The sequence below is a fragment of the Somniosus microcephalus genome, chromosome 15, assembly GCF_052327205.1.
Source record: "Somniosus microcephalus isolate GS21.2 chromosome 15, FLI_Smic_1.0, whole genome shotgun sequence".
Classification (NCBI taxonomy): Eukaryota; Metazoa; Chordata; class Chondrichthyes; order Squaliformes; family Somniosidae; genus Somniosus; species Somniosus microcephalus.
Genome location: NC_141001.1, coordinates 121,172,982 through 121,198,577, shown reverse-complemented (window position 1 = coordinate 121,198,577; position 25,596 = coordinate 121,172,982). Strand labels below are relative to the sequence as shown.

Here is a 25,596-nt window from a genome sequence, read left to right as displayed (position 1 = left end):
AAAATAGAAATCATGCAAAATGAAATGAGGAAAAATAGAGTTCAGCATCACACTGTTCGCAGTATAGTTTCAATATTACAACGATACTAACCGTAAGTAGGCTTCTAGCAGGCAAAAAGAAAGACTTGCATTTCTATAGCGCCTTTCACGACTTCTGGACCTCCCGAAGCACTTTACAGCCAATGAAGTACTTTTTGAAGTGTAGTTACTGTTGTAATGTAAGAAACGCGGCAGCCAATCTGCGCACAGCAAGCTCCCACAAACAGCAGTGTGATAACGACCAAATAATCCGTTTTAGTGATAATTGATTGAGGAATAATTATTGGCCCAGGACACCAGGGATAACTCCCCTGCTCTTCTTCGAAATAGTGCCGTGGGATCTTTAGCGTCCACTTGAGAGGGCAGACGGGGTCTTGACTTAACGTCTCATCCGAAAGACGGCACCTCTGAGTGCGACACTCCTTCAGCACTGCACTGGGAGTGTCAGCCTAGATTTTTGTGCCCAAGTCTCTGGAGTGGGACTTGAACCCACGACCTGCTGACTCAGAAGCAAGAGTGCCTGACTCAGAAGCAAGAGTGCTACCCACTGAGCTGACAATCTATAATAAAGGAAAGGCTTGCATTTATATAATGCTGTTCATGTCCTCAGGACGTCCCAGCCAATAAATTACTTTTGTTAGTAAATGTACTCACTATTGTTACATGGGCAAACGTGTTGGCTACATGCACACAGCAAGATGCCGCAAACAGCAGTGAGATAAATGATCAGATAATCTGTCTTGGTGATGTTGGTTGAGGGATAAATGTTAGCTGGATATCAGGCGAACTCTCCTGCTCGGATTCAAATAATGCTCTGGGATTTTTGCGTCCACTTGAGCAGGCCGGCATATCCTTGGTTTAATGTATCCACAAAATGGCACGTCAGACAATGCAGCATTCCTATAGTACTGCACTGGAGTGCCAGCTTAGATTACGGGCTCAAGTCCTGCAGTGGGGCTAGAACCCACGACCTCTTAGTCGAACGAATGGCAGCAATTACGTTGCGTTGACGCTTAGTAATCAATAGATCATATAACCCAAAGCTGAGAGGTATTCTGCTAGGTGTCCCGCCAAGAATCAAACTTGAAGAGAACCACAGGAGCTCTGTTCAGGCCCGATAATACCATGGGTTGATCTATATGAACAATGATGGACAGGAAAAGACCCTCTGGTCCATCCAGTCTGTCTCACACAACTGCAATGCCTTGTGCATCACAATATATTCACTCCCCACCCCACCCGAGACCATGTGGTCACCCGGGAGAGGTGACAAACCAGATATAGATCCAGGCCAATTAAGGAAAAGAAATCTGGGAAATTCCTCTGACTTCCTTCAGTGATTGAAACTAGTCCCGGAGATCACTTGGGCTCTGAATTCCCTGCAGTACCTTCCTCTTGTAAGAGGTGATCTCCACCCCAACCAGAAACGGGTCCAGGTCTCGCTTGAAGGAGTTCAGCGAACCGGCGTCCACCACACAAAATGGCAGCCTGTTCCAGAGGTCCACTATTCCCTGGCAAAAGAACCACCTCCTGACATCTAACCTAGATATGGCCTTGTACAACTTAAAATTAGGACCCACAAGAACATAAGAAACAGGAGCAGGAGTGGGCCATTCGGCCCCTCGAGCCATTCAATAAGATCATGGCTGATCTTCACCCTCAACTCCACCTTCCCGCACTATCCCCATATCCCTTGGCTCCCTGGTCCTCCTCCAAGTTACTAAGTTTAAACAAGCTGGCTACTCAAATACGATCTATTCCCTTCATCTTTTAACCTCAGTTCATTGGTAAAATAATGTGTGATTTGAAGTATGTGTAAGAATTTTGCCACTAGCAAGGGCCTATAGTGTTGTATTTATTTATTTTGCTTGTTCTGTCGCACTAGGAAGAAGCGTTGCAAGCATTTGTCCAGCCGGAAACCCTGGACGGCCCCAACCAATATTTCTGTGAACGCTGCAAGAAAAAATGTGATGCACGCAAGGTAAGTAGTTTGAGTGATTAAAACTGGCCAGCGTGTTTTAAACAATAGGTACAACATTTGGCTTGTGATCTCTTTCTGCAGGGGCTGAAGTTCCTGCACTTCCCGTACTTACTGACTCTGCAGCTGAAGCGCTTTGACTTTGACTACACCACGATGCACAGGATTAAGCTGAATGACCGGATGACATTTCCAGCTGAGCTCGACATGAGTCCTTTCATCGATGTGGAAGAGGAGGTACGTGTGATATTTTTTGAAGGCCCACTTATTAGACGCAGTAGAACAGTTTCAAAGCTCTGATCCTTCCCAGTGACGTGGCTCGGATGCCAATTGCAGAAGCTATAAGGAGGATGGAACAAAAACATAAAAGTGAAGGTACTAAAGAAAGAAAGATGATACAAAAATTGGCCGTGTGGTTGATGGTGAGTAAGAAAGCTGTAAACTGCAGGAAGATATCAATGGACTGGTCAGGTGGGCAGAAAAGTGGCAAATGGAATTCAATCCGGAGATGTGTGGGGTAATGCATTGGGGAGGGCAAACAAGGCAAGGGAGTACACAATAAATGGTAGGACACGGAGTAGTGTAGAGGAACAGAGGAACCTTGGAGTGCATGTCCACAGATCCCTGAAGGTAGCAGGCCAGGTGGATAAGGTGGTTAAGGAGCCATATGGGATACTTGCCTTTATTAGCTGTGGCATAGAATACAAGAGCAGGGGGGGGTTATGCTTGAACTGTATAAAACACTAGTTAGGCCTCAGCTAGAGTACTGTGTACAGTTCTGGTCACCACATTACAGGAAGGATGTGTATGAGGGTACAGAGGAGATTTATGATGATGTTGCCAGGACTGGAGAATTTTAGCTATGAGGAAAGATTGGAGAGGCTGGGTTTGTTTTCTTTGGAACAGAGGAGGCTGAGGGGAGATTTAATTGAGGTGTATAAAATTACAAGGGGCCTGGATTAGAGTGGATAGGAAGGACCTATTTCCCCAAGCAGAGAGGTCAGTAACCAGGGGGCATAGATTTAAAGTAATTGGTAGAAGGTTTAGAGGGGAGTTGAGAATTATTTTCACTCAGAGGGTGGTGGGGGTCTGGAACTCACTGCCTGAAAGGGTGGGAGAGGCAGAAACCCTCATCACATTTAAAAAGTACTTGGATACGCACTTGAAGTGCCGTAACCTGCAGGGCTATGGACCAAGCGCTGGACAGTGGGATTAGGTTGGAGCTCGTTTGTGATCGAACGGCATGTTTCTGTGCTGTATACTCTGAGATGTACAGTATGTACAAAAAAAGTAACTTTTTTTCTGATGTGAAGCTCGAAACTCACGGCGCCTGGTAATTTGCAAACTTCCCTCACCCTACATCAATTGAACTCTGGTTTACTTCGGGACACATTCGATGTTCTGATCCACCTGAGGTTTACACTTCCCTGTAGAGATTACCCAAGCAACGGACTTAAAAGGACCTGCATCACAACAAAAGCAAAATTACTGCAGATACTGGAAATCGGAAATTATTAATACTGGAAACACTCGGGTCGATAACCCTTTGTCAGAATTGTTCTGACCTGAAACGTTAACTCTATTTCTCTCCACCGATGCCGAGTGTTTCCAGCATTTGCTGTTTCTTTAAAAATTAGTTCCTGGGGTGTGGGTGTCGCTGGCAAGGCCAGCATTTATTGACCATCCCTAGTTGCCCTTGAGAAGGTGGTGGTGAGCCGCCTTCTTGAACCGCTGCAGTCCGTGTGGTGAGGGTGCTCCCACAGTGTTGTTAGGGAGGGAGTTCCAGGATTTTGACCCAGCGACGATGAAGGAACAGCCGATATATTTCCAAGTCAGGATGGTGTGTGACTTGGAGGGGAACTTGGAGGTGGTGGTGTTCCCATGTGCCTGCTGCCCTTGTCCTTCTAGGTGGTAGAGGTCACGGGTTTGGGAGGTGCTGCCGAAGAAGCCTTGGCGAGTTGCTGCAGTGCATCTTGTAGATGGCACACACTGCAGCCACGGTACGCCGGTGGTGGAGGGAGTAAATGTTTAAGGTGGTGGATGGGGTGCCAATCAAGCGGGCTGCTTTGCCCTGGATGGTGTCGAGCTTCTTGAGTGTTGTTGGAGCTGCACTCATCCAGGCAAGTGGAGAATATTCCATCACACTCCTGACTTGTGCCTTGTAGATGGTGGCAATGCTTTTATTCCTGCCATCACAACAATACCACAGCAGATTAGCTAGACTGTAAATATCTGTCAAGAATGTAGCAGCTTTAAGTTCAGCAGCATTTGTTGCTGCCTCTATTAAATTGTCAGCCAGTCGCATAGACTAACTGCTGGCGTGGTTTTAAAAAAAAAAAAAAAAATATTGACTGAGGACCCAGTTTAATTCTACCGCATTACAATCAGTGAGAGAGGTAACTGGGGGGGGGAAAAAGATGGAGTTGGATCCAGATAGCACAGACACGAGCCAGCGGTCTTCAGAAAGCAGACGGCAATAGCCAAACTGATCCCCACAAATTTCAGTCAGCAAAAGCCTAGCAAACTAGATCGTTGATGCAGTGTTCAGGCACCTCACTGCTGAGTTGCGCTCTCTGCTATTTCCTTCAAAAACACGCCACATTTTGCAAACCGACATTTTGCGACCATCAACAGACTAATCACTGTGGTCTGGTTTAGTGTGCCAAACAAACTTCCCCACCCTTCCCTTCAGGATGTGGGCGACGCCTGCCAAGGCCACATTTGTTACCCTGCCCTAGTTACCCTGAGAATCGAATGGCTGGCATCAGAGTCACAAACATCGTGCCTGACAGGGCGGAGGAGGCAGACTCAGCCGTAACTTTCAAAGGGGAATTGGAGAAATACTCAGAGGGGAAAGACTGTGCAGGGCAATGGGGAACGAGCAGGGGGGAGAGTGGGACTAATGGGAGAGCTCTTTCAAAGAGCTGGCACAGGCACGATGGGCCGAATGGCCTCCTTCTGCACTGTATGATTCTATGAGCCACATAGTGCGGGACTGGAGCCATGTGTAGCACACACCGGGGTGGGAGTGCCGGGGCATCAGTGAACCAGTTGGGTTTTTAATGACAATCTGGCAGCTTTCATGGTCGTTCTTCTCCTGGTGCCAGCCCACAAATGACCAGATTTATTGAATTCAATCTCACAACTTGCCACCCAACTCCTGACTGCTGGGTTGCTGGTCCAGCACCTTCGCCAGCACACTACCTCACGCCTTTCTTGGGATAATGCCAACGTTCCCGCTAAGCTGCGTGACCGCGCAGCTCTCTGCGGGTCCCACGCAACCCGGGACCGGCTTTTCCAATTATGAATTTTGCGTGCAAAACGGTGAATGGGCCACGCAGCCCCTTAAAGGGGCCAAAACTTCCCCCAAAAAGGGGGAACTTTGGATAACGCGGCCATGCGGTGAGCGTACAAAAATACATTGTGAAGGTGCACGATCCACCCAAATCGGTCTTATAAAATTCTAACAGGACTAGACGGACTAGATGCAGGAAGGATGTTCCCGATGGCGGGGGAGTCCAGAACCAGGGGTCACAGTCTAAGGATAAGGGGTAAGCCTTTTGGACAGAGATGAGGAATTTCTTCACCCAGAGAGTGGTGAACCTGTGGAATTCTCTACCACAGAAGGCAGTGGAGGCCAATTCTTTAAATATATTCAAGAAGGAGTTGGATATATTTCTTAAGGCTAAAGGGATCAAGGGATATGGGGAGAAAGCAGGGACAGGGTACTGAATTTGGATGAGCAGCCATGATCGCATTGAATGGCGGAGCAGGCTCGAGGGGCCGAATGGCCTACTCCTGCTCCTAGTTTCTATGTTTCTATTTCCTGCGTGAACAACAACTTGAATTGATATAGCAGCTTGAATGTAGAGGAACTTCCCAAGGCGCTTCACGGAAGGGCAACCATTTAAAAATGAATGCAGAGCCGAAGGAGGAGATATTAGAGGGGTGACCAAAAGGTGGGCTTTTAAGGAGAGTTTTAAAGGAGGAGAGAGGTGGGGGCACGGAGGGGACGAAGGAGGGATTTCTATACCGCATAACCTAAGGCAGCTGAAGGCATGGTCGGCAGTGGTGGGGCTATGGGAGCAATGTTCCCACTAAGGTGCGTGGCTGCGCGGTAATCTCGCCACTCACCGGCTTTTACATTGTAAGTACCGTGCATGTGCAGAAACAGGCCGCGCAGAACAAAGTGCAGCTTACAGGGAACGTTGGAAGAGAGTGGAGGGCGATGCGAGAGGCCAACATTTTACCCCCAAGTCATTTTGCTTTCACAGAAATCTCCTCAGACTGAGAGCTGCACGGACAGTGGTGCTGAGAATGAAGGGAGTTGTCACAGTGACCAGATGAGCAATGACTTCTCAAACGATGATGTTGTGGATGAAGGGATCTGCCTGGAGAATAACAGCGCGGCTGAAAAAACCTCAAAGGCAGGGAACGAAAAGGTACAGGGTATGAACAGCGACATTGCTCTCGGATTTATTTCAGCAGGAGTGAAATTCCTGTCCTTTCTAAAGTTTAATGAGCGAGTAGATTAACGGGTGTAAAGTGATCAAAAGCCTTTTTCTGCTCCCCTCTACTTTTGTTTTAACTAAACATTCCTGCTCCACGTTTAGTCCAGCAGGATCCCGGACAGTTCCAGCACAGAAACGGGCCATCCGACCTGTGAAGTCTGTGTTGGTTATTTTTCTCCCCTGCTGTGCGAAGTGCAACTTGCTGCGCCTGTCTGATTAAACTTCTTACTCCTCATGGTGTGCGCTGTACAGATTTCCAGAGTGACTTTGCTTCGAAAGTGCTCCCCCCAGAGTCTTGCACCTGAATTGTAAATGTATAAAATAAAGACTTGAATTTATACAGCGCCTTTCATCACCTCTGGACGTCCCAAAGCCCTTTCCTGCCAATGACTTGTGGTCACTGTTTTAATGTAGAAAACGCGGCAGCCAATTTGCGCACAGCAAACTCCCACAAACAGCAGTGAGATAATGACCAGATCATCGGTTTTACTGATGTTTCTTGAGGGATAAATACTGGCTAGAACACAAGGAGAACTCCCCCCTGCTCCTCTTCCAAATAGTGCCGTGGGATCTTTTACATCCACCTGAGAGGGCAGATAGGGCCTCGGTTTAACGCCTCATCTGAAAGACGGCACCTCCGACAGTGTGGCGCTCCCTCGGTACTGCCCCTCCGACAGTGCATCGCTCCCTCAGTACTGCCCCTCCGACAGTGCGGCGCTCTCTCAGTACTGCCCCTCCGACAGTGCAGCTCTCCCTCAGCACTGTCTCTCCAACAGTGCGGCCCTCCCTCAGTACCGCCCCTCCGACAGTGCGGCGCTCCCTCAGCACCACCCCTCCGACAGTACGGCCCTCCCTCAGTACTGCCCCTCCGACAGTGCGGCGCTCCCTCAGTACTGCCCCTCCGACAGTGCATCGCTCCCTCAGTACTGCCCCTCCGACAGTGCAGCGCTCCCTCAGTACTGCCCCTCCGACAGTGCATCGCTCCCTCAGTACTGCCCCTCCGACAGTGCAGCGCTCCCTCAGTACTGCCCCTCCGACAGTGCAGCGCTCCCTCAGTACTGCCATCCGACAGTGCAGCACTCCCTCAGCACCACCCCTCCGACAGTGCGGCCCTCCCTCAGTACTGCCCCTCCGACAGTGCAGCTCTCCCTCAGCACTGTCTCTCCGACAGTGCGGCCCTCCCTCAGTACTGCCATCCGACAGTGCAGCACTCCCTCAGCACCACCCCTCCGACAGTGCGGCCCTCCCTCAGTACTGCCCCTCCGACAGTGCAGCTCTCCCTCAGCACTGTCTCTCCGACAGTGCGGCCCTCCCTCAGCACTGCCATCCGACAGTGCAGCACTCCCTCAGCACCACCCCTCCGACAGTGCGGCACTCCCTCTACTGCACTGGGAGCCTCAGCCTAGATTTTGTGCTCAAGTTTCTGGAGTGGGACTTGAACGCACGACCTTCTAACTCGGGTGAGAGAGAGTGCTGCCCACTGAGCCACAATGCAATAGTGCGTTCATGATTCGAATGCTCCAAGCTTCATTATAGCGGTCTTTACATATTTGGTATTTTGTCTCTTTGTTGCAGTTTTTGGCAGCTAAACACAGTAGAATCATAGAAACTTACAGCACAGGAGGCCATTTGGCCCGTCGTTGCCTGTGCTGGCTCTTTGACAGAGCCGTCGTGCTCAGTCCCACGCTCTCGCTCTTTGTCTGTAACCCTGTGAGTTCCTCATCCCCCAGAACCCGTCCAACTCCCTCTTAAAATTATTGCTGGAATCAGCTTCCACCACCTGTTCAGGTCGAGCGTTCCCGATCCCCACGACTCTGTGAAAACATTTCTCCTCACCTCCCCTCGATCTTTTGCCAATGATTTTGAATCTATGCCCTCTGGTTATTGACCCACTCGCCGGGGGGAATAGTGTTTCCCTATTTACTCTATCAAAACTTCTCATCATCTTAAAACGTCTATTAGGTCACCTCTTAACCTTCTCTGTTCCCAGGAGAACAGTCTGAACTTTTCCAACCTCTCCTCATAACTGAAGTCCCTCATCACTGGTAACATCCTGGGAAACCTCCTCTGCACTCTTTCTAAGGCCTTTACATCTTTCCTCAAGTGCGGTGCCCAGAATTGTCCACAATACTCCAGCTGAGGCCTAACCAGTAAGTTCTAGCTGATCTCTTTGTTTTTATATTCTATTCCTCTATTTAAGATCATAAGAATTAGGAGCAGGAGTAGGCCCATACAGCCCTTTGAGTCTGCTCCGCCATTCAATAAGACCACGGCTGATCTTCGACCTCAACTCCACTTTCCCGGCCGATCCCTATATTCCTTGATTCCCCTAGAGTCTAAAAATCTATCGATCTCAGCCTTGAATATACTCAACGACTCAGCATCCACAGCCCTCCTGGGTAGAGAATTCCAAAGATTCACAACCCTCTGAGTGAAGAAATTCCTTCTCATCTCAGTCCTAAATGGCCGACCCCTTATCCTGAGACTATGCCCATGAGTTCAAGACTCCCAGCCAGGGGAAGTTTGTAAATACTTGGCATCGATTTTCAAAATGAGGTCCACTAAAATCCTTGCGCTGTTGTGTGGGGCCAAGTATACCATGCACAGTGTTCCAAGAAATCTCTCTTGTATTCTTTTTGTTTCTGTATTTGTTCATTTACTGGCGCATTGTTTCTGTTACTTTGTTAAAAGCAGTGTCTCCAGCACTGATAGCACTATGTTATGTTGGCCTTCGTAGCAAGAGGGTTCGAGTACAGGAACAAGGATGTCTTGCTACAGTTGTACAGGGCTTTGGTGAGACCGCACCTTGAGTATTGTGTGCAGTTTTGGTCGCCTTACCTGAGGAAGAACGTTCTTGCCATGGAAGGAGTGCAGCGAAGATTCACCAGACTGATACCTGGGATGGCAGGAATGACGTATGAGGAGAGATTGTGTCGATTGGGCTTATACTCAGTGGAATTTAGAAGATTGAGAGGGGATCTCATCGAAACCTATAAAATTCTATCAGACCTGGACAGACTAGATGCAGGAAGGATGTTTCTGATGGTCGGGGAGTCCAGAACCAGGGGTCATAGTCTAAGGATAAGGGGTAGGCCATTTAGGACTGAAATGAGGAGGAATTTCTTCACCCAGAGAGTGGTGAACCTGTGGAATTCTCTGCCACAGAAGGCAGTTGAGGCCAATTCATTCAATATATTCAAGAAAGAGTTAGATATATTTCTTAAGGCTAAAGGGATATGGGGAGAAGGCAGGAACAGGGTACTGAATTTGGATGATCAGCCACGATCTCATTGAATGGCGGAGCAGGCTCGAGGGGCCGAATGGCCTACTCCTCCTATCTTCTATGTTTCTATGTTTCCCTTTGAGTAGCTGCTACTCTCAGAATTCCAGGGAGCATGTTAATATCAGCAGATGACCCTGGGATGTAGTATTAGCAGCAGAGGTGCATCTGAAAGGAAAAAGTTTGAGAACCACTGGTTCACAGATGAGTCGCTAAAATTTCCTTGTGCTCCTACCTCACCGATCTTTACACGCATCCATTTTTTTGATTACACGTTTGTGAAACGCGTTGGGGTTTTTTTTCTGTATTAAATGCTTTTGATGGAGTAAATAAGGAGAAACTGTTTCCAGTGGCAGGAGGGTCGATAATCAGAGGACACAGAGTGAAGGTAATTGGCAAAAGAACCAGAGGGGGAGATGAGAATTTTTTTTACACAGTGAGTTATGATCTGGAATGCGCTGCCTGAAAGGGCGGTGGAAGCAGATTCATAAGGAACTTTCAAAGGGGGATTGGATAAATACTTGACTGGGAGAAATTTACAGAGCAGGGGGGAGTGGGACTAATTGGAAAAGCTCTTTCAAAGAGCCGGCACAGGCACGATGGGCCGAATGGCCACCTCCTGTATCATTCTATGATTCTGTGGAAGGCGCTACATAAATGCAAGCTGTATAAACAAACCTGTCCTTGTGGCTCAGGTGTCCGAGCCAGGTATCAGATGGGTAGCCCTTCACTGCACCTTTTCCACTACACTGGTGCCCACACGGTCATATGGTGGCCAGAACCGCCCACTCTAGATGAGGATGAACTTATGCCCTGTCTAGGCTCAGTATCTCACCTAGTGATTGGTGTTCTATTCCATGCGCTGTAAAAGCCAAGATCCTCTTTGCCTTATTTACCACTGTCCTCTGCTCACTTTGCGCTTTTCCACATTTAAAAAAAAATTAATTCCTGGGATGTGGGTGTCGCTGGCAAGGCCTGCATTTATTGCCCATCCCTAGTTGCCCTTGAGAAGGTGGTGGTGAGACGCCGCCTTGAACCGCTGCAGTCCGTGTGGTGAAGGTACTCCCACAGTGCTGTTAAGGAGAGAGTTCCAGGATTTTGACCCAGCGACGATGAAGGAACGGCCGATATATTTCCAAGTCAGGATGGTGTGTGATTTGGAGGGGAACTTGGTGGTGGTGGTGTTCCCATGCGCCTGCTGCCCTTGTCCTTCTAGGTGGAAGAGGTCGTGGGTTTGGGAGGTGCTGCCGAAGAAGCCTTGGCGAGTTGCTGCAGTGCATCTTGTAGGTGGTACACACTGCAGCCACGGTGTGCCGGTGGTGGAGGGAGTGAATGTTTAAGGTGGTGGATGAGGTGCCAATCAAGCGGGCTGCTTTATCCTGAATGGTGTCGAGCTTCTTGAGTGTTGTTGGAGCTGCACTCATCCAGGCAAGTGGAGAGTATTCCATCACACTCCTGACTTGTGCCTTGTAGATGGTGGAAAGGCTTTGGGGAGTCAGGAGGTGAGTCATTGAGTTTCATTTGTCACTTTGCAGCCCAACTCCCTCCCTAGCAGCACTGGGAGTACCTGAACCGGTCTGCCTCCCTAAACCTCTCTGCCTCTCTCCTCCTTTAAGATGCTCCTTAAAACCTACCTCTTTGACCAAGCTTTTGGTCAGCTGCCCTAATTTCTCCTTATGTGGCTCGGTGTCAAATTTTGTTTGATAATCGCTCCTGCTACTCTCGGAATTCCAGGGAGCATGTTAATATCAGCAGATGACCCTGGGATGTAGTATTAGCAGCAGAGGTGCATCTGAAAGGAAAAAGTTTGAGAACCACTGGTTCACAGACGAGTCGCTAAAATTTCCTTGTGCTCCTACCTCACCGATCTGTTCATGCATCCATTTTTTTGATTGCGCGTTTGTGAAACGCGTTGGGATTTTTTTTCTACATTAAACGGTTTTGATAGAGTAAATAAGGAGAAACTGTTTCCAGTGGCAGGAGGGTCAGTAACCAGAGGACACAGATTGAAGATAATTGGAAAAGAGCCAGAAGTGACGTGAGATTTTTTTACGCATTGAGTTATGATCTGGAATGCGCTGCCTGAAAGGGCGGTGGAAGCCGATTCAATATGAACTTTCAAATGGGCATTGGATAAATACTTGAAAGGGAGCCTGTGGGGAAAGAGCAGGGGGGAGTGGGACTAATTGGAAAAGCTCTTTCAAAGAGCCGGCACGGGCACGATGGGCCAAATGGCCTCCTCCTGTATCATTCTATGATTCTGTGGAAGGCGCTACATAAATGCAAGCTGTATAAACAAACCTGTCCTTGTGGCTCAGGTGTCCGAGTCAGGTATCGGATGGGTAGCCCTTCACTGCACCTTTTCCACTACCCTAGTGCCCACACGGTCATATGGTGGCCAGAACCGCCCACTCTAGATGAGGATGAACTTATGCCCTGTCTAGGCTCAGTATCTCACCTAGTGATTGGTGTTGTATGCCATGCGCTGTACAAGCCAAGATCCCCTTTGCCTTATTTACCACTGTCCTCTGCTCATATTGCGCTTTTCCACATTGAGTTTCATTTGTGATTTCGCAGCCCAACTCCCTCCCTAGCAGCACTGTGGGAGTACCTACACCTGCCTGCCTCCCTAAACCGCTCCGCCTCTCTCTCTCTCCTTTAAGACGCTCCTTAAAACCTGCCTCTTTGAACAAGCTTTTGGTCACCTGCCCTAAAATCTCCTTATGTGGCTCGGTGTCGAATTCTGTCCGATTCCACTCCTGTGCAGCGACTTGGGACGTTTTGCTACGTTAAAGACATGATGTGACTGCAAGTTGTTGATTATTTTGGGTTATTCTTCCCCTCCCCATTCGTCCGTTCACTGTTGTGTTCTATTTTCAGGGTTCCTGGATTTACGAGCTCTTCTCTGTTATGGTCCATTCAGGGAGTGCTGCTGGTGGACATTACTATGCCTGTATTAAGTCGTTCAGTGATGGACAGTGGTACAGTTTCAATGATCAGCACGTCAGCAGGGTACGTAAGTCTAACTGTCTGACGGTGTGGTTTATGCATTATTCCATCTTGATTTATAAATGGAACATTCTTCCTAAACGTGGTTTAGGATTTTTTTGTTGTTTATTTGCAGTCTAATGGCTGAACCCTTTCCCCCAATGAAAATATGTAACAGTTTTCTGTTCAATGAAAAGCTTGGGGGGAGGTTGGTTGTCTACCCTCCCCCCCCCCCCCCCCCCCCCCCACCCCAACATGTTCTTCGGGCTTCACCTTAAGCTGGAGGCTCATGTTCAATGTTCCCGTTAAGCCGCACAGTGCTCCGGGGGTCCCGCGCAGGCCTTGCACCGACTTTTATGAGAAAAAACCCCGCATGCGCGAACATTTAACTGGGCCCCGCAGCCCACCAAAGGGCCCGCGCACAGAAACCAAACTAAGAGGTAACATTGCTCGCGTTGCGCATTAGTGGCTTGTTCAAGTGGCCATTCTACACAACTGAGCCCAGACGTAGCATCAACAGAATAAGAACATAAGACGTAGGAGCAGGTGTCGGCCATTCGGCCCCTCGAGCCTGCGCCGCCATTCAATAAGATCATGGCTGATCTGATCTTGGCCTCAACTCCACTTCCCTGCCCGCTCCCCATAACCCTCGACTCCCTTATTGTTCAATAATCTGTCTATCTCCGCCTTAAATATATTCAATGACTCCGCCTCCACAGCTCTCTGGGGAAGAGAGTTCCAAAGATTCACGACCCTCTGAGAGAAGAAATTCCTCCTCATCTCCAATTTAAAAGGGTGCCCCCTTATTCTGAAATTATGCCCCCTCGTTCTAGATTCCCCCACGAGGGGAAACACCCTCTCTGCATCTACCCTGTCGAGCCCCTTCAGAATCTTCTGTTTCAATAAGATCTCCTCTCATTCTTCTAAACTCCAATGAGTATAGGCCCAACCTGCTCAACCTTTCATAAGACAACCCCTTCATCTCCGGAATCAACCTTGTGAACCTTCTCTGAACTGCCTCCAATGCAAGTATATCCTTCCTTAAATAAGGAGAGCAAAACTGTACGCAGTACTCCAGGTGTGGTCTCGCCAACGGCCTGTACAGTTGTAGCAGGACTTCCCTACTTTTATACTCCATTCCCTTTGCAATTAAGGCCAACACTCCATTTGCCTTCCTAATTACTTGTTGTATCTGCATGCTAACTTTTTGTGATTCATGTACAAGGACCCCCAGATCCCTCTGTACCTCAGCATTTTGTAATCTCTCCCCATTTAAATAATAATTTGCTTTTTTATTTTTCCTACCAAAGTGGATAACCTCGCATTTTCCCACATTAAACTCCATCTGCCAGATTTTTGCCCACTCACTTAGCCTATCTCTATCCCTTTGGAGAATGTGGGGAAATTATACGCAGGCACAATCCCATACTCACCGGCCATCCTCCCATCTAGCTAGGGGTCACTACATAGCAATCCGGAGTAGGAACCAGGCTCCAAGGTGCTAATATGAATGGTAGCACCCCACTGCAGCCCGAGCTCCAGCTCCCAGTGCCCGGCAGATGATGTATGATTCTATGATAACAAGAGGGGGAAAAACTGAATTTATTAGAATCCAGTCTGGTGTGATTTTGGCTTTCCGATTACCATCTTTCACTGATCTGCCCGAGAGTCGGCTCTCCCCAACATCCATGGAAAATTGGTCTGCTCCCTATGTTAAGAGACGAGACTGCTTTTGCGGGGTGGGGGGTGGGGGGGGGGACAGCCCACCTCTCTGCAGCATTCCTTGACACTTGCTGTGACAGCTGGAGCTAACAAACATTTAGCTGAGCCAGAAGAGGTATGATCAGTAAGCCAATCAGATAGGGCTGAGAGACATTGGAGCTGGTGGTGAGAGGAGCAAGTGACAGTGAAGAGCACGAGCAGTGAGCAGAAGCAAACTACAATGAAAAGGAGTAACTTGAGTAAATAATTTATAAATTCTAAAATGTAACACTGGATATATATTAAAAAAACTGTAAGCACGTTAGTTTAAAGAAAGAAAGATGTTCATTTCTCCAGCACCTTTCACAACCTCAGGATTTCCCAAAGCGCTTTACAGCCAATGAAGTACTTTTTGCAGTGTAGTCTCTTGTAATGTAGGAAATGCGGCAGCTAATTTGTCCCAGCAAGCTCCCACCAACAGCAATGTGATAATGACCAGATCTGTGTTAGTGATGCTGGTTGAGGGATAAATACTGGCCCCAGGACACTGGGGATAACTCCCCTGCTCTTCTTCAAAATAGTGCCACGGGATCTCTTACATCCACCTGAGAGGGCAGATGGGGCCTCGGCTTAACGTCTCACCCAAAAGATGGCACCTCCAACAGTGCAGCACTCCCTCAGTACCACACTGTAGTGTCAGCCTGGATTATGTGCTCAAGTCTCTGGAGTTGGACTTGAACCCACAACCTTCTGACTCAGAGGTGAGAGTGCAACCCACTGAGCCACGACTGACCCAGGATAAGATATATAAGGAGAAATAAGAAAACAGTTTAATTGTTCCTGTATTCCTGGTGCTTAGAATTAATTTGTACACAGAAAATCTATACAGGAAGAAGTGATCGACAGTGGGGGGGAAAAAAATACTGCTCAAGATTTGTGAGTACTTCAGGAACCAGACGGGGCCTTTCTCCTGGAGAAATAGTGTCAGCGGGTTGTCTGGTGGAATTGTAGCTGTTGAAATATGGTTTTACTTCCACTGTAGCCAGGCATGCAAGAGTTTCTGGATTTAACTATGAACTATGTAACGATTGACTTAACTATTTAACGATCAATTATTTAACTATTTGCGGCCAAAGTTTTTTTTACAACTATAAAAATTCCTGCTTTTTAATGGAAGTATAAAACTGTTCCTTTCAGATTACTCCAGATGATATTAGGAAAACGTACGGTGGCTCTTCGGTGACCAGAGGCTATTACTCCAGCGCCTTTGCGAGGTGATTATATGGCAGAAACTAAACATTATTCACTGAGGACCTTTGGGACTGTTGGGTATAAATATTGACTGTAGCCGATTCTGCAGCAATTAACTATTTGCCTTGAGTTCAGTTTTCAAGTGCCGTAAGGAAATTTTGTTTCTGTAACCCTAGGGGCAGTAGGAACAGGGGGAGGCCATTCAGCCCCTTGAGCCTGTTCCGCCATTCAATTAGATCGTGGCTGATCTGTATCTTAACGCCATCTGCCTGCCTTGGTTCAGTAACCCACAATACCCTTGCCTAACAAAAATCTATCAATCTCAGTTTTTAAATTTCCAATTGACCCCCAGCCTCAACAGCTTTTTGGGGGCGAGAGTTCCAGATTTCCACCACCCTTTGTGTGAAGAAGTGCTTCCCGACATCACCCCTGAAAAGCCTGACTCTAATTTTAAGGTTTTGCCCCCTTGTTCTGGACTCCCCCCACCAGAGGAAATAGTTTCCCTACCCTATCAAATCCTTTAATCATCTTAGGAACACCTCAATTAAATCAGCCCTTAATCTTCTATAATCGAGGGAATACAGGCCCAGTCTGTGCAACCTGTCCTCATAATTTAACCCTTTTAGCCCCGGTGTCATTCTGGTGAATCTGCGCTGCTCCCCCTCCGAGGCCAGTGTATCCTTCCTGAGGTGCGGGGCCCAGAACTGAACCCAGTCACTCCCGATGGGGTCTGACCAGAGCTTTGTACAGCTGGAACATAACCTGTGTATTCCAGCCCCCCTTGAGATAAAGGCCGACATTCCATTAACCTTTTTCATTTATTTTTTGTACCTGTCCACTAGCGTTTAGTGATTTCTGTACTTGGACCCTGAATTCTCTCGGCTCCTCCACAGTTCCGAGCTTCTCGCCATTTAGAAAATACTCTGATCAATCTTTCTTCGGTCCAAAGTGCATGACCTCACACTTTTGCCTGTAAATTGACTGCCTCGGTGTTTCTGTTCATAGACTTTTGAGTATATTTAAATAGAACTAGATGTTTTTGCTTGTGTTAATCAAGCTGGAGCCTTGCTTTGCACTCTCCTATTCGGCTGTGTTATTGTATCATTCATCAAACAGTGAGGTCTGTGTTTTCTTAGGCAGAAATTCTTCTTTATCCTGCCCATCATCTGTACAATTTAGATCAAAGAACTTAATAAAAACAATTGCTTCTATTTTTAAATACTTTTTTTTTGCATATTTAATAAAATACACAAAATCCAGGCCGACACTCCCAGTGCAGTACTGAGGGAGTGCCGCGCTGTCGGAGGTGCCATCTTTCGGATGAGACGTTAAACCGAGGCCCCGTCTGCCTCCTCAGGTGAACATAAAAGATCCCACGGCGCTATTCGCAGAGCAGTGGAGTTCTTCCAATATTTATCCCTTAACCTACATTAGTAAAACAGGTTATCTGGTCATTATCACCTTGCTGTGCGCAAAGAGGACATAGACTGGTGAAATGGGCAGATACGTGGCAGGTGAAATTTAACGCAGAGAAATGTGAAGTGATACAGTTCGGTAGGAAGAATGAGGAGAGGCAATATAAACTAAATAGTACATATTTAAAGGGGGTGCAGGAACAGTTGGGGGTGTAGTACACAAATCTTTGAAGGTGGCAGGACAAGTTGAAAAGGCTGCTTTTACTTTTTTTTTAAAAGCATTCAGGATCCTTGGCTTTATTAATAGAGACATAGACTACAGAAGCAAGGAAGTGATGCTAAACCTTTATAAAACACTAGTTAGACCTCAGCTGGAGTATTGTTCAATTCCGGGCACTGCACTTTAGGAAAGCAGTCAAGGCCTGCGAGAGGGTGCAGAGGAGATTGACTAGAATGGTACCAGCGATGAGGGACTTCAGTTACGTGGAGAGACTGGGAATTGTTCTCCTTCGAGCAGAGAAGTTTAAGAGGAGTTCAAAATCATGGAGCGTTTTGATAGAGTAAATAGGGAGCAACTGTTTCCAGTGGCGGGAGGGTCAGTAACCAGAGGGGACAGATTTAAGATAATTGGCGAAAGAGCCAGAGGTGACACATGAGTAGCTGAGGCTGGCTGTTCACAGGCTGTGATGAAATCGATGGGCATGGCCACTCGTTCGTGATGACTGGACAAGTCCAATTCCAGTTTCATTGCATGGGATTTTAACAATAGTCCAATGGTCATACGCCGCAATTTCCACCGGTTTTTGTGTGAAGACCATCAATCAAAAAGCTTGAGGCTGAGCAGAGCACCTACTTTGTCAATTCTCTCTTTCAATTTCCTGTCTATAAGATGAAGCCCTTAAAATGCCAATTCTCATGAAAAGGATTTTAATAAAGCAAAATCAGTAAATACGCACCCTTTCTGAATGTTTTCTTCAAATAAAAAATACAAGTGAACGGTGTCTGCTCCAGGAAGGCTTTACCTGTGTTAATCTTACAGCACAGAAGGATGTTGTTTGACCTGAAAGGGCTATCCACGTGGACCTATTACCCTGCCCATTTCACATGTCCTTTTAAACATTCCCTTTTCAAACATTCATCTACTTCCCTTTTAAAAGCTATTATTATGGATTCTGCTTCCACTGCTGTTTCTGATCCGGCATTCCGTGTCCATAAAAAATCGCCTAATAAAATGCTAGTTAGGCCGCAGCTAGAGTACTGCGTGCAGTTCTGGTCACCACATTACAGGAAAGATGTGATTGCACTAGAGAGGGTACAGAGGAGATTTACAAGGATGTTGCCTGGACAGGAGAATTTTAGCTATGAGGAAAGACTGGATAGGCTGGGTCTGTTTTCTTTGGAACAGAGGAGGCTGAGGGGAGACCTTATTGAGGTGTATAAAATTATGAGGGGCCTGGATAGAGTGGATAGGAAGGACCTATTTCCCTTAGCGGGGGGGTCAACAACCAGGGGGGCATAGATTTAAAGTAATTGGTAGGAGGTTTGGAGGGGATTTGAGGAGAACTTTGTTCACCCAGAGGTTGGTGGGGGTCTGGAACTCACTGCCTGAAAGGGTGGTAGAGGCAGAAACCCTCATCACATTTTAAAAGTGCTTGGATGTGCACTTGAAGTGCCGTAACCTACAGGGCTATGGACCAAGAGCTGGAAATTGGGATTAGGCTGGAGAGCTCTTTGTCGGCCGGCACGGACACGATGGGCTGAATGGCCTCCTGTGCTGTAAATTTCTATGATTCTATGCTAATCCTTCCTTTCATTCTTTTTGCTGATCTTAAACTTACGCCCCCTCGTTACCACTGGGACGAGTTGAAGTAGTTTCTCCCGATTTACTTGATCAAAACCCATCTATTGGAACTCTATCAGATCTTAACCCACATATTGATTCCATCTGATAGACTGTTACAGTTGAGGTGTTCCCTATATATTGTAATCCGTTACTGAAAAACGGGTATTACAGTGCTAGTCATTGACACTGTAACTTCATTTCTGTGTGCCTATTTTTTCTATCCATCATTCTGGTGTGTAATAACATGCTTATTCTACCACAACAGTGTAGACTTCTGAGAGCATTTGCAAGGAATCTGTACGAGAGATGGCAGGCATTTTTATTCATTCACGGGGTGTGGGTGTCGCTGGCAAGTCCAGCATTTATTGCCCATCCCTAATTGCTCTCGAGAAGGTGGTGGTGAGCCGCCGCCTTAAACCGCTGCAGTCCGTGTGGCGTATAGCAGTTTTGATGCAACTGGGCCAGAGGGCAGTTACAAGTCAACCACATTGGTGTGGGTCTGGAGCCACATATAGGCCAGACTGGGTAAGGACGGCAGATTTCCTTCCCTAAAGGACATTAGTGAACCAGATAGGTTTTTCCAACAATTCATTCGTTTCATGGTCTGTACTGATGGCGCTTTTTATTCCAACTGAATATAAATTCCACAGCTGCGGTGGTGGGATTTGAACTCATGTCTCTGGATCATTAGTCCAGTAACATAACCACTATACAGGAAACTTTGTGATATCCGGCACCGACGGGACCGAGCTGTTGCCGATCTATCAAAACTGCCGGACAAACCAGCGCTAATTCTGAAGGATACGGCGGTTTTCATCTCCATATCTGACAACAAACACTGTTGCTTAGCAACAGCTTCTAAGCAGTCGGCCCGTACCTTGGAAGCATCTCTGTAGCTTAGCAACAGCTTCAGAGAGACTTTCCAGAGCCCGACTGTTGGGGGAAAAAAAGCCACGAGAAGAAAAAAAACCTAACAAAACGGCTCCTGATTTCTGCCGGTGGATCGAGGTTTCCGGACATACAACCTCTGGATAAACCAAAGTTTCCTGTACTACCATACCCTAAATACGTATGTATGTTTAGTAGGTGATTGGAACTGAATGGTAGCTAATACGGCAAATTCATAGTTAAGAATAAAGTTGTGATTCTGAGTTCATGTGGTTAGTAACTGAACTTTCTCTCTTACCAGTTCCACCAACGCGTATATGTTAATTTACAGACAAAAGGAATCTACAAGAAATGCAAGTGAGTGAGTTTATTGAAAGTTTTACCGCAGCGCCGGTGTTGCTTTTATGTTGTTTGCAACGAGATAATAAAAATTCTTTAACGGTTTGACATCATCGCATTTGGTTTGTGTGAGGGCTGTATTCTCTGCCTGCAGTCAGCCACCAACATTCGTGCTGTCCTCGATCAGGATAGTACGATCCCATGGCATTTTCATCATGTCATTCGCTAGTCAACCTGTAAGCATGGACACCTGAATTATGGGACATCCTAACCAATGTTCCCCCTAATTTTTTTTGGGTGTGCGGCCCATTCACGGTTTCGCGTGTGTGTGGAATTTAACATGGGGAAAAGCCAGTCCCGGGCTGTACGGGACCGGCAGAGAGCTGTGTGGCCACGCTGCTTAGAGGGAACGTTGATTCTAACTTGTTGGCCAACCTGCACGAATGTATGCCAGAATTATGCATGGAGGGATCTCTTTCAGATGAGACGTTAAACCAAGGCCCCCGCCTGTTCTCGGGTGGACATAAAAGATCCCAATCCACTGTGTCGAAGAAGAGCAGGGAAGTTCTCCTGGTGTCGTGGGGTCAATATTTACCCCTCGGCCAACATCGCAAACAGATTATCTGGTCATTATCACGTTGCTGTTAGTGGGAGCTTGCTGTGCGCAAATTGGCTGCTGTGTTTCCTACATTACAACAGTGACTACACTTCAAAAAGTACTTCATTGGCTGTAAAGCGGTTTGGGACGTCCGGTGGTTGTGAAAGGCGCTGTAGAAATTCAAGTGTCTCTTTTTTATACTTATGCCTTGGTGGTGTTTGGTGCAAAATCTTGACACAAACACCAGTTAAAACTGGGACTTGAACTCTGACGTGATATTCTTAGTGTTCTCGTCAATTTGCAATTTCTGCCTTTTCGATTCCAAATAACGCAGTTTGTGCAAAAGGGATCGAGCTGAAAGATGCAGAAATGATCTCCATAGGCACTCGGTGATGCCATTCAAACTGTATCATGGTTAAAAAGAACACCGGGGTCGATTCCTGATTACTGTAGCTTCGTTCACCTAGAAGCAACCACTGGGATTTGAACTTGGGAAAGTACAGGATCAGAAAAGACTACCCAGTCCATCTGGTCAGCACAAAAATCTAACGTGCCACAATCGTCACTCCCTCCGATATTAATTCTCCCTAATGTTTTTCCCCCACATTATCTGACTCTCTGGGCAGTTCATTCAATGCATTCACCCCTTCTGCATAAAGCAGTTAAGACTAGACTGTGCACTTTCCTTTTTCTAAGCTTGTGTCTGTGTCTCCTGGTTCTGGAGTTTGTGGCAATTTCAAAAGTTATCAAAGTTCAATTGATCCATTTCCTTAAGGATCTTCAATATGTGAATAACCTCTCCTCTGAGCCGTCTCTTCTCCAGAATAAACCATCCCAGGCTCATCGTCCTCGCCTCATAACTCCGATGCCTCAAGCTAATATCCATTTACTTGTCCTTTTCAGCACTGCCTCCCATGCCTGGATATGGCATTTGTAGAATGGCCAACCAGAATTGTACTGAGTGTAATCCAAATATAACAATGAAAACTTGCATTTATAGAGCGCCTTTAACATAGTAAAACCCAAGGCAATTCACAGGAGCGATTCAGACAAAGATTTGACACTGAACTACATGAGATATTAGGACAGGTGACCTTATAAAGCTTTGTCAAAGATAGTCATACCATTGTCATCTCCTGGGATTTGTGCTTTATCCCTCCGACTATACATCTTCCTGCTGCTCCACACTGCACTGGTTTCAGTGAGCAATTCATTAGCTTGCTTTAAATACTTAAATTGAACATGCATAATGACCCATAATGTGAAACCGTGTGAACTAAGAAACGTGCCATAAAATATTTAGCTGTCTGTTCTTCTTCTGAGGCACAGAGCATAATTTTTCTTCATTGATAGAGTTCTTGGAGCTCCATGAATTTCCTGAGCACATCAAACACCTGGTCCAGAAAGAGAAAGAAACAGAAGAGCAAGAGAAAAGGCAGCGGGAAATTGAACGTAATACGTGCAAGGTATGATGCGTAGTTCAAAATAAAGACAGCATGTCACCAATGTTGCAACCGCGCAGCTCTCTGGCCCTCCCCGCACAGCCGGCTCGCTGGCTTTTCAATGAGGAAAAAACCAGTGTACGTGTAGTGTTTTGAATGGGCCACGCAGATCCTTAAAGGGGCCGTGCCCCCATAAAAATTTCTACAGGAACATTGCATGTCCACATTGTGCAGTTTTATATGTTAAAGGAATGGTTAGTCCTTTAGTTAAACTTAAAAAAATGTGTCGAGACATTTTAAAGTGTGTAGTTATTCACTCGTGTTGGTGTGGTTCGGGCTGTGAAAGCAAAGTTAAATGCCAACAGCAACTTGTATTTATACAGCACCTTTATAATGTAATAAAACGTCCCAAGACGCTTCACAGGAGCGATTATCAAACAAAAATTGACACTGAGCCACATAAGGAGAAGTTAGGACAGGAAAGAGGGAGGTTTTAAGGAACGTCTTAAAGGAGGAGAGAGAGGCGGAGAGGTTTAGGGAGGGAATTCCAGAGCTTGGTGCCCAGGCAGCTGAAGGCACGGCCGCCAATGGTGGGGCGATTAAAATCGGGGGTGCTCAAGATGCCAGAATTGGAGGAGTGCAGAGATCTCGGGGCTGGAGGAGGTTGCAGGTTCCTGCTCTGCAGTGACAGGACCACCCAGAAAAACAAATCCGTGCAACAAGCACTTGATTCTCATTTAAATATTTCCACACTATCTGTTTCCCCAACCCTGGCACAGTCCATCCCACAAATTCCCTGACCCCTGTGTAAAACATTTATCTGTAAACTGAGCGCCTTTGCTCTTGTAAGCTTTCGCCCACGTTCTAGAATTTGTAACTGAATTCTTTTAATCATTCCCAGGAATTGTGCTAGCAAGGCCGGCATTTATTGCCGATCCCTAGTTGCCCTCAGTTTGATACAACTGCACAACTTGCCAAGCCACTTCACGGGCAGTAATTAGTCAAACCTTGATGGTGCGTGACTGGAGTCACATGTAGGCACACTGCAATATTCCCCCTCAATTCTTTTTGGCACCGCGCGGCCCCTTTAAGGGTTTGTACGGGCCGTTCAAAATGCCGCTGCGCGGGATCCCTGGAGCGCTGCACGGCTTAAAGGGAACATTGACACACTGCCCTGTTGGTTTCAGTGAGCGATCCATTAACTCGATTTGAAAACTTTTAAAGTTTTCCATGGTTAATAAACTAAGAAGTGGTTAGTTGTACAACCTAGAAAAATGAACAAATTGAACAAAAAAGCGAAGTTTAAAGATGCCATTCTTCAATCTCTGAATTGCTGAGATGTTGGTTAAAGTGTCAATTGAGGTTAAGCTCTTCCCTCCTCCTCTCTCTCTTTCCCCCCCCCCCCCCCCCCATGGTGCTTATAAATCTTGAAATCTTGATCCCGTCTGGGTGAGGGCGGGCAGAGACCTGGGGGTAGGTGCCCTGGTCACCCTCTCGGCTGGGGATTGTTGTGCAGCACAAAGGGGCCTAAATAGTAAGAATATCAATAAAAACTGGGTGTAAAAGGTGAAGTGTGTATCGGAATGTTTTAAGCAGATAACGATATGAGCAGGTCCAAGAAGAAAATCCATACAGTGCCACTTTTAGGGAATTCAAATTAAGTTTACAATTCAGCTTCAATTGCAAGGAACCACAACACATTTTGAAGAAAAAAGGAAATGGTGATTCAATAATATTTAAATTTGAAGACTTAAACAGCACTTGTATTTTGTCAGTTGCGATTGTGGCCAACTAGAATGACTGGAGCCGTTGAATATTTCAGTGATTCTAATGCAGCGCTGCCCAACACGTTCGCCACTGGCCACATATGGCGAATTAGGAATCCAGATCATAGAATGGTTACAGCACAGGAGGCCATTCTGCAAGGGCACTTCAGCTAGTCCCACTCCCCACTCTTTCCCCGTAGCCCTGCAAATTTTTTTCCCTCCGGTACTTATCCAGTTCCCTTTTAAAAACCACAATTGAATCTGCCTCCACCACCCTCAGGCAGCGCATTCCAGATCCTAACCACTCACTGCGTGTAAAAGTTTTTCCTCATGTCGCCTTTGGTTCTTTTGCCAATCACCTTAAATCTGTGTCCTCTGGTTCTCGACCCTTCTGCCAATGGGAACAGTTTCTCTCTCTCTACTCTGTCTAGACCCCTCATGATTTTGAACACCTCTATCAAATCTCCTCTCAACCTTCCCTGCTCTAAGGAGAACAACCCCAGCTTCTCCAGTCTATCCATGTAACTGAAGTCCCTCATCCCTGGAATCATTCTTGTAAATTTTTTCTGCACCCTCTCTAAGGCCTTCACATCCTTCCTAAAGTGCGGTGCCCAAAATTGGACACACTACTCCAGTTGAGGCCAAACCAGTGTTTTATAAAGGTTCATCATAACTTCCTTGCTTTTGTACTCTATATGCCTTTATTTATGAAGCCCAGTATCCTGTATACTTTTTTAACTGATTTCTCAACCTGTCCTGCCACCTTCAACGATTTGTGCACATATACCCCCAGGTCTCGCTGTTCATGCACCCGCTTTAGGATTGTACCCTTTAGTTTATATTGTCTCTCCTTGTTCTTCCTACCAAAATGTATCACTTCTCACTTTTCTGCATTAAATTTCATCTGCCACATATCCCCCCATTCCACCAGCCTGTCTTTGTCCTCTTGAAGTCTATCCCTATTCTCCTCACTGTTCACTATACTTCCAAGTTTTGTGTCATCTGCAGATTTTGAAATTGTGCCCTGTACACCCACATCCAAGTCATTAATATATATCAAGAACAGCAGTGGTCCTAGTACCGACCCCTGGGGAACACCACTATACCTGCCTCCAGTCTGAAAAACAACCGATCACCACTACTCTGTTTCCTGTCACTTAGCCAATTTCGTATCCATGCTGCCACTGTCCCTTTTATTCCACGGGCTTCAACTTTGCTGGCAAGCCTATTGTGTGGCACTTTATCAAACGCCTTTTGGAAGTCCATGTACACCACGTCAACCGCATTGCCCTCATCAACCCTCTCTGTTACCTCATCAAAAAACCCGATCAAGTTAGTTAAACACGATTTGCCTTTAACAAATCCGTGCTGGCTTTCCTGAATTAATCCACACTTGTCCAAGTGACTTAACTTTGTTGTTTCTAAAAGCTTCCCCAATACAGTACCAAGGTTAACCTGACAGGCCTGTAGTTGCTGGGTTTATCCTTACACACTTTTTTGGACAAGGGTGTAACATTTGCAATTCTCCAGTCCTCTGGCACCACCCCCGTATCAGAG

General features: G+C 46.7%; 1 protein-coding gene across 1 annotated transcript in view; it reads left to right on the top strand.

Moving 5' to 3' along the window:
* usp47 (ubiquitin specific peptidase 47) overlaps positions 1–25,596 on the top strand; it is a 199,777-nt gene that overhangs the window by 118,546 nt on the left and 55,635 nt on the right. Inside the window, exons 10-16 of the mRNA XM_086007543.1 lie at positions 1,925–2,020; positions 2,102–2,254; positions 6,292–6,459; positions 12,689–12,820; positions 15,695–15,771; positions 20,196–20,251; positions 22,185–22,297. Of these exons, the coding sequence (XP_085863669.1) occupies positions 1,925–2,020; positions 2,102–2,254; positions 6,292–6,459; positions 12,689–12,820; positions 15,695–15,771; positions 20,196–20,251; positions 22,185–22,297 (795 nt within the window). The remainder of the gene's footprint in view (positions 1–1,924; positions 2,021–2,101; positions 2,255–6,291; positions 6,460–12,688; positions 12,821–15,694; positions 15,772–20,195; positions 20,252–22,184; positions 22,298–25,596) is intronic.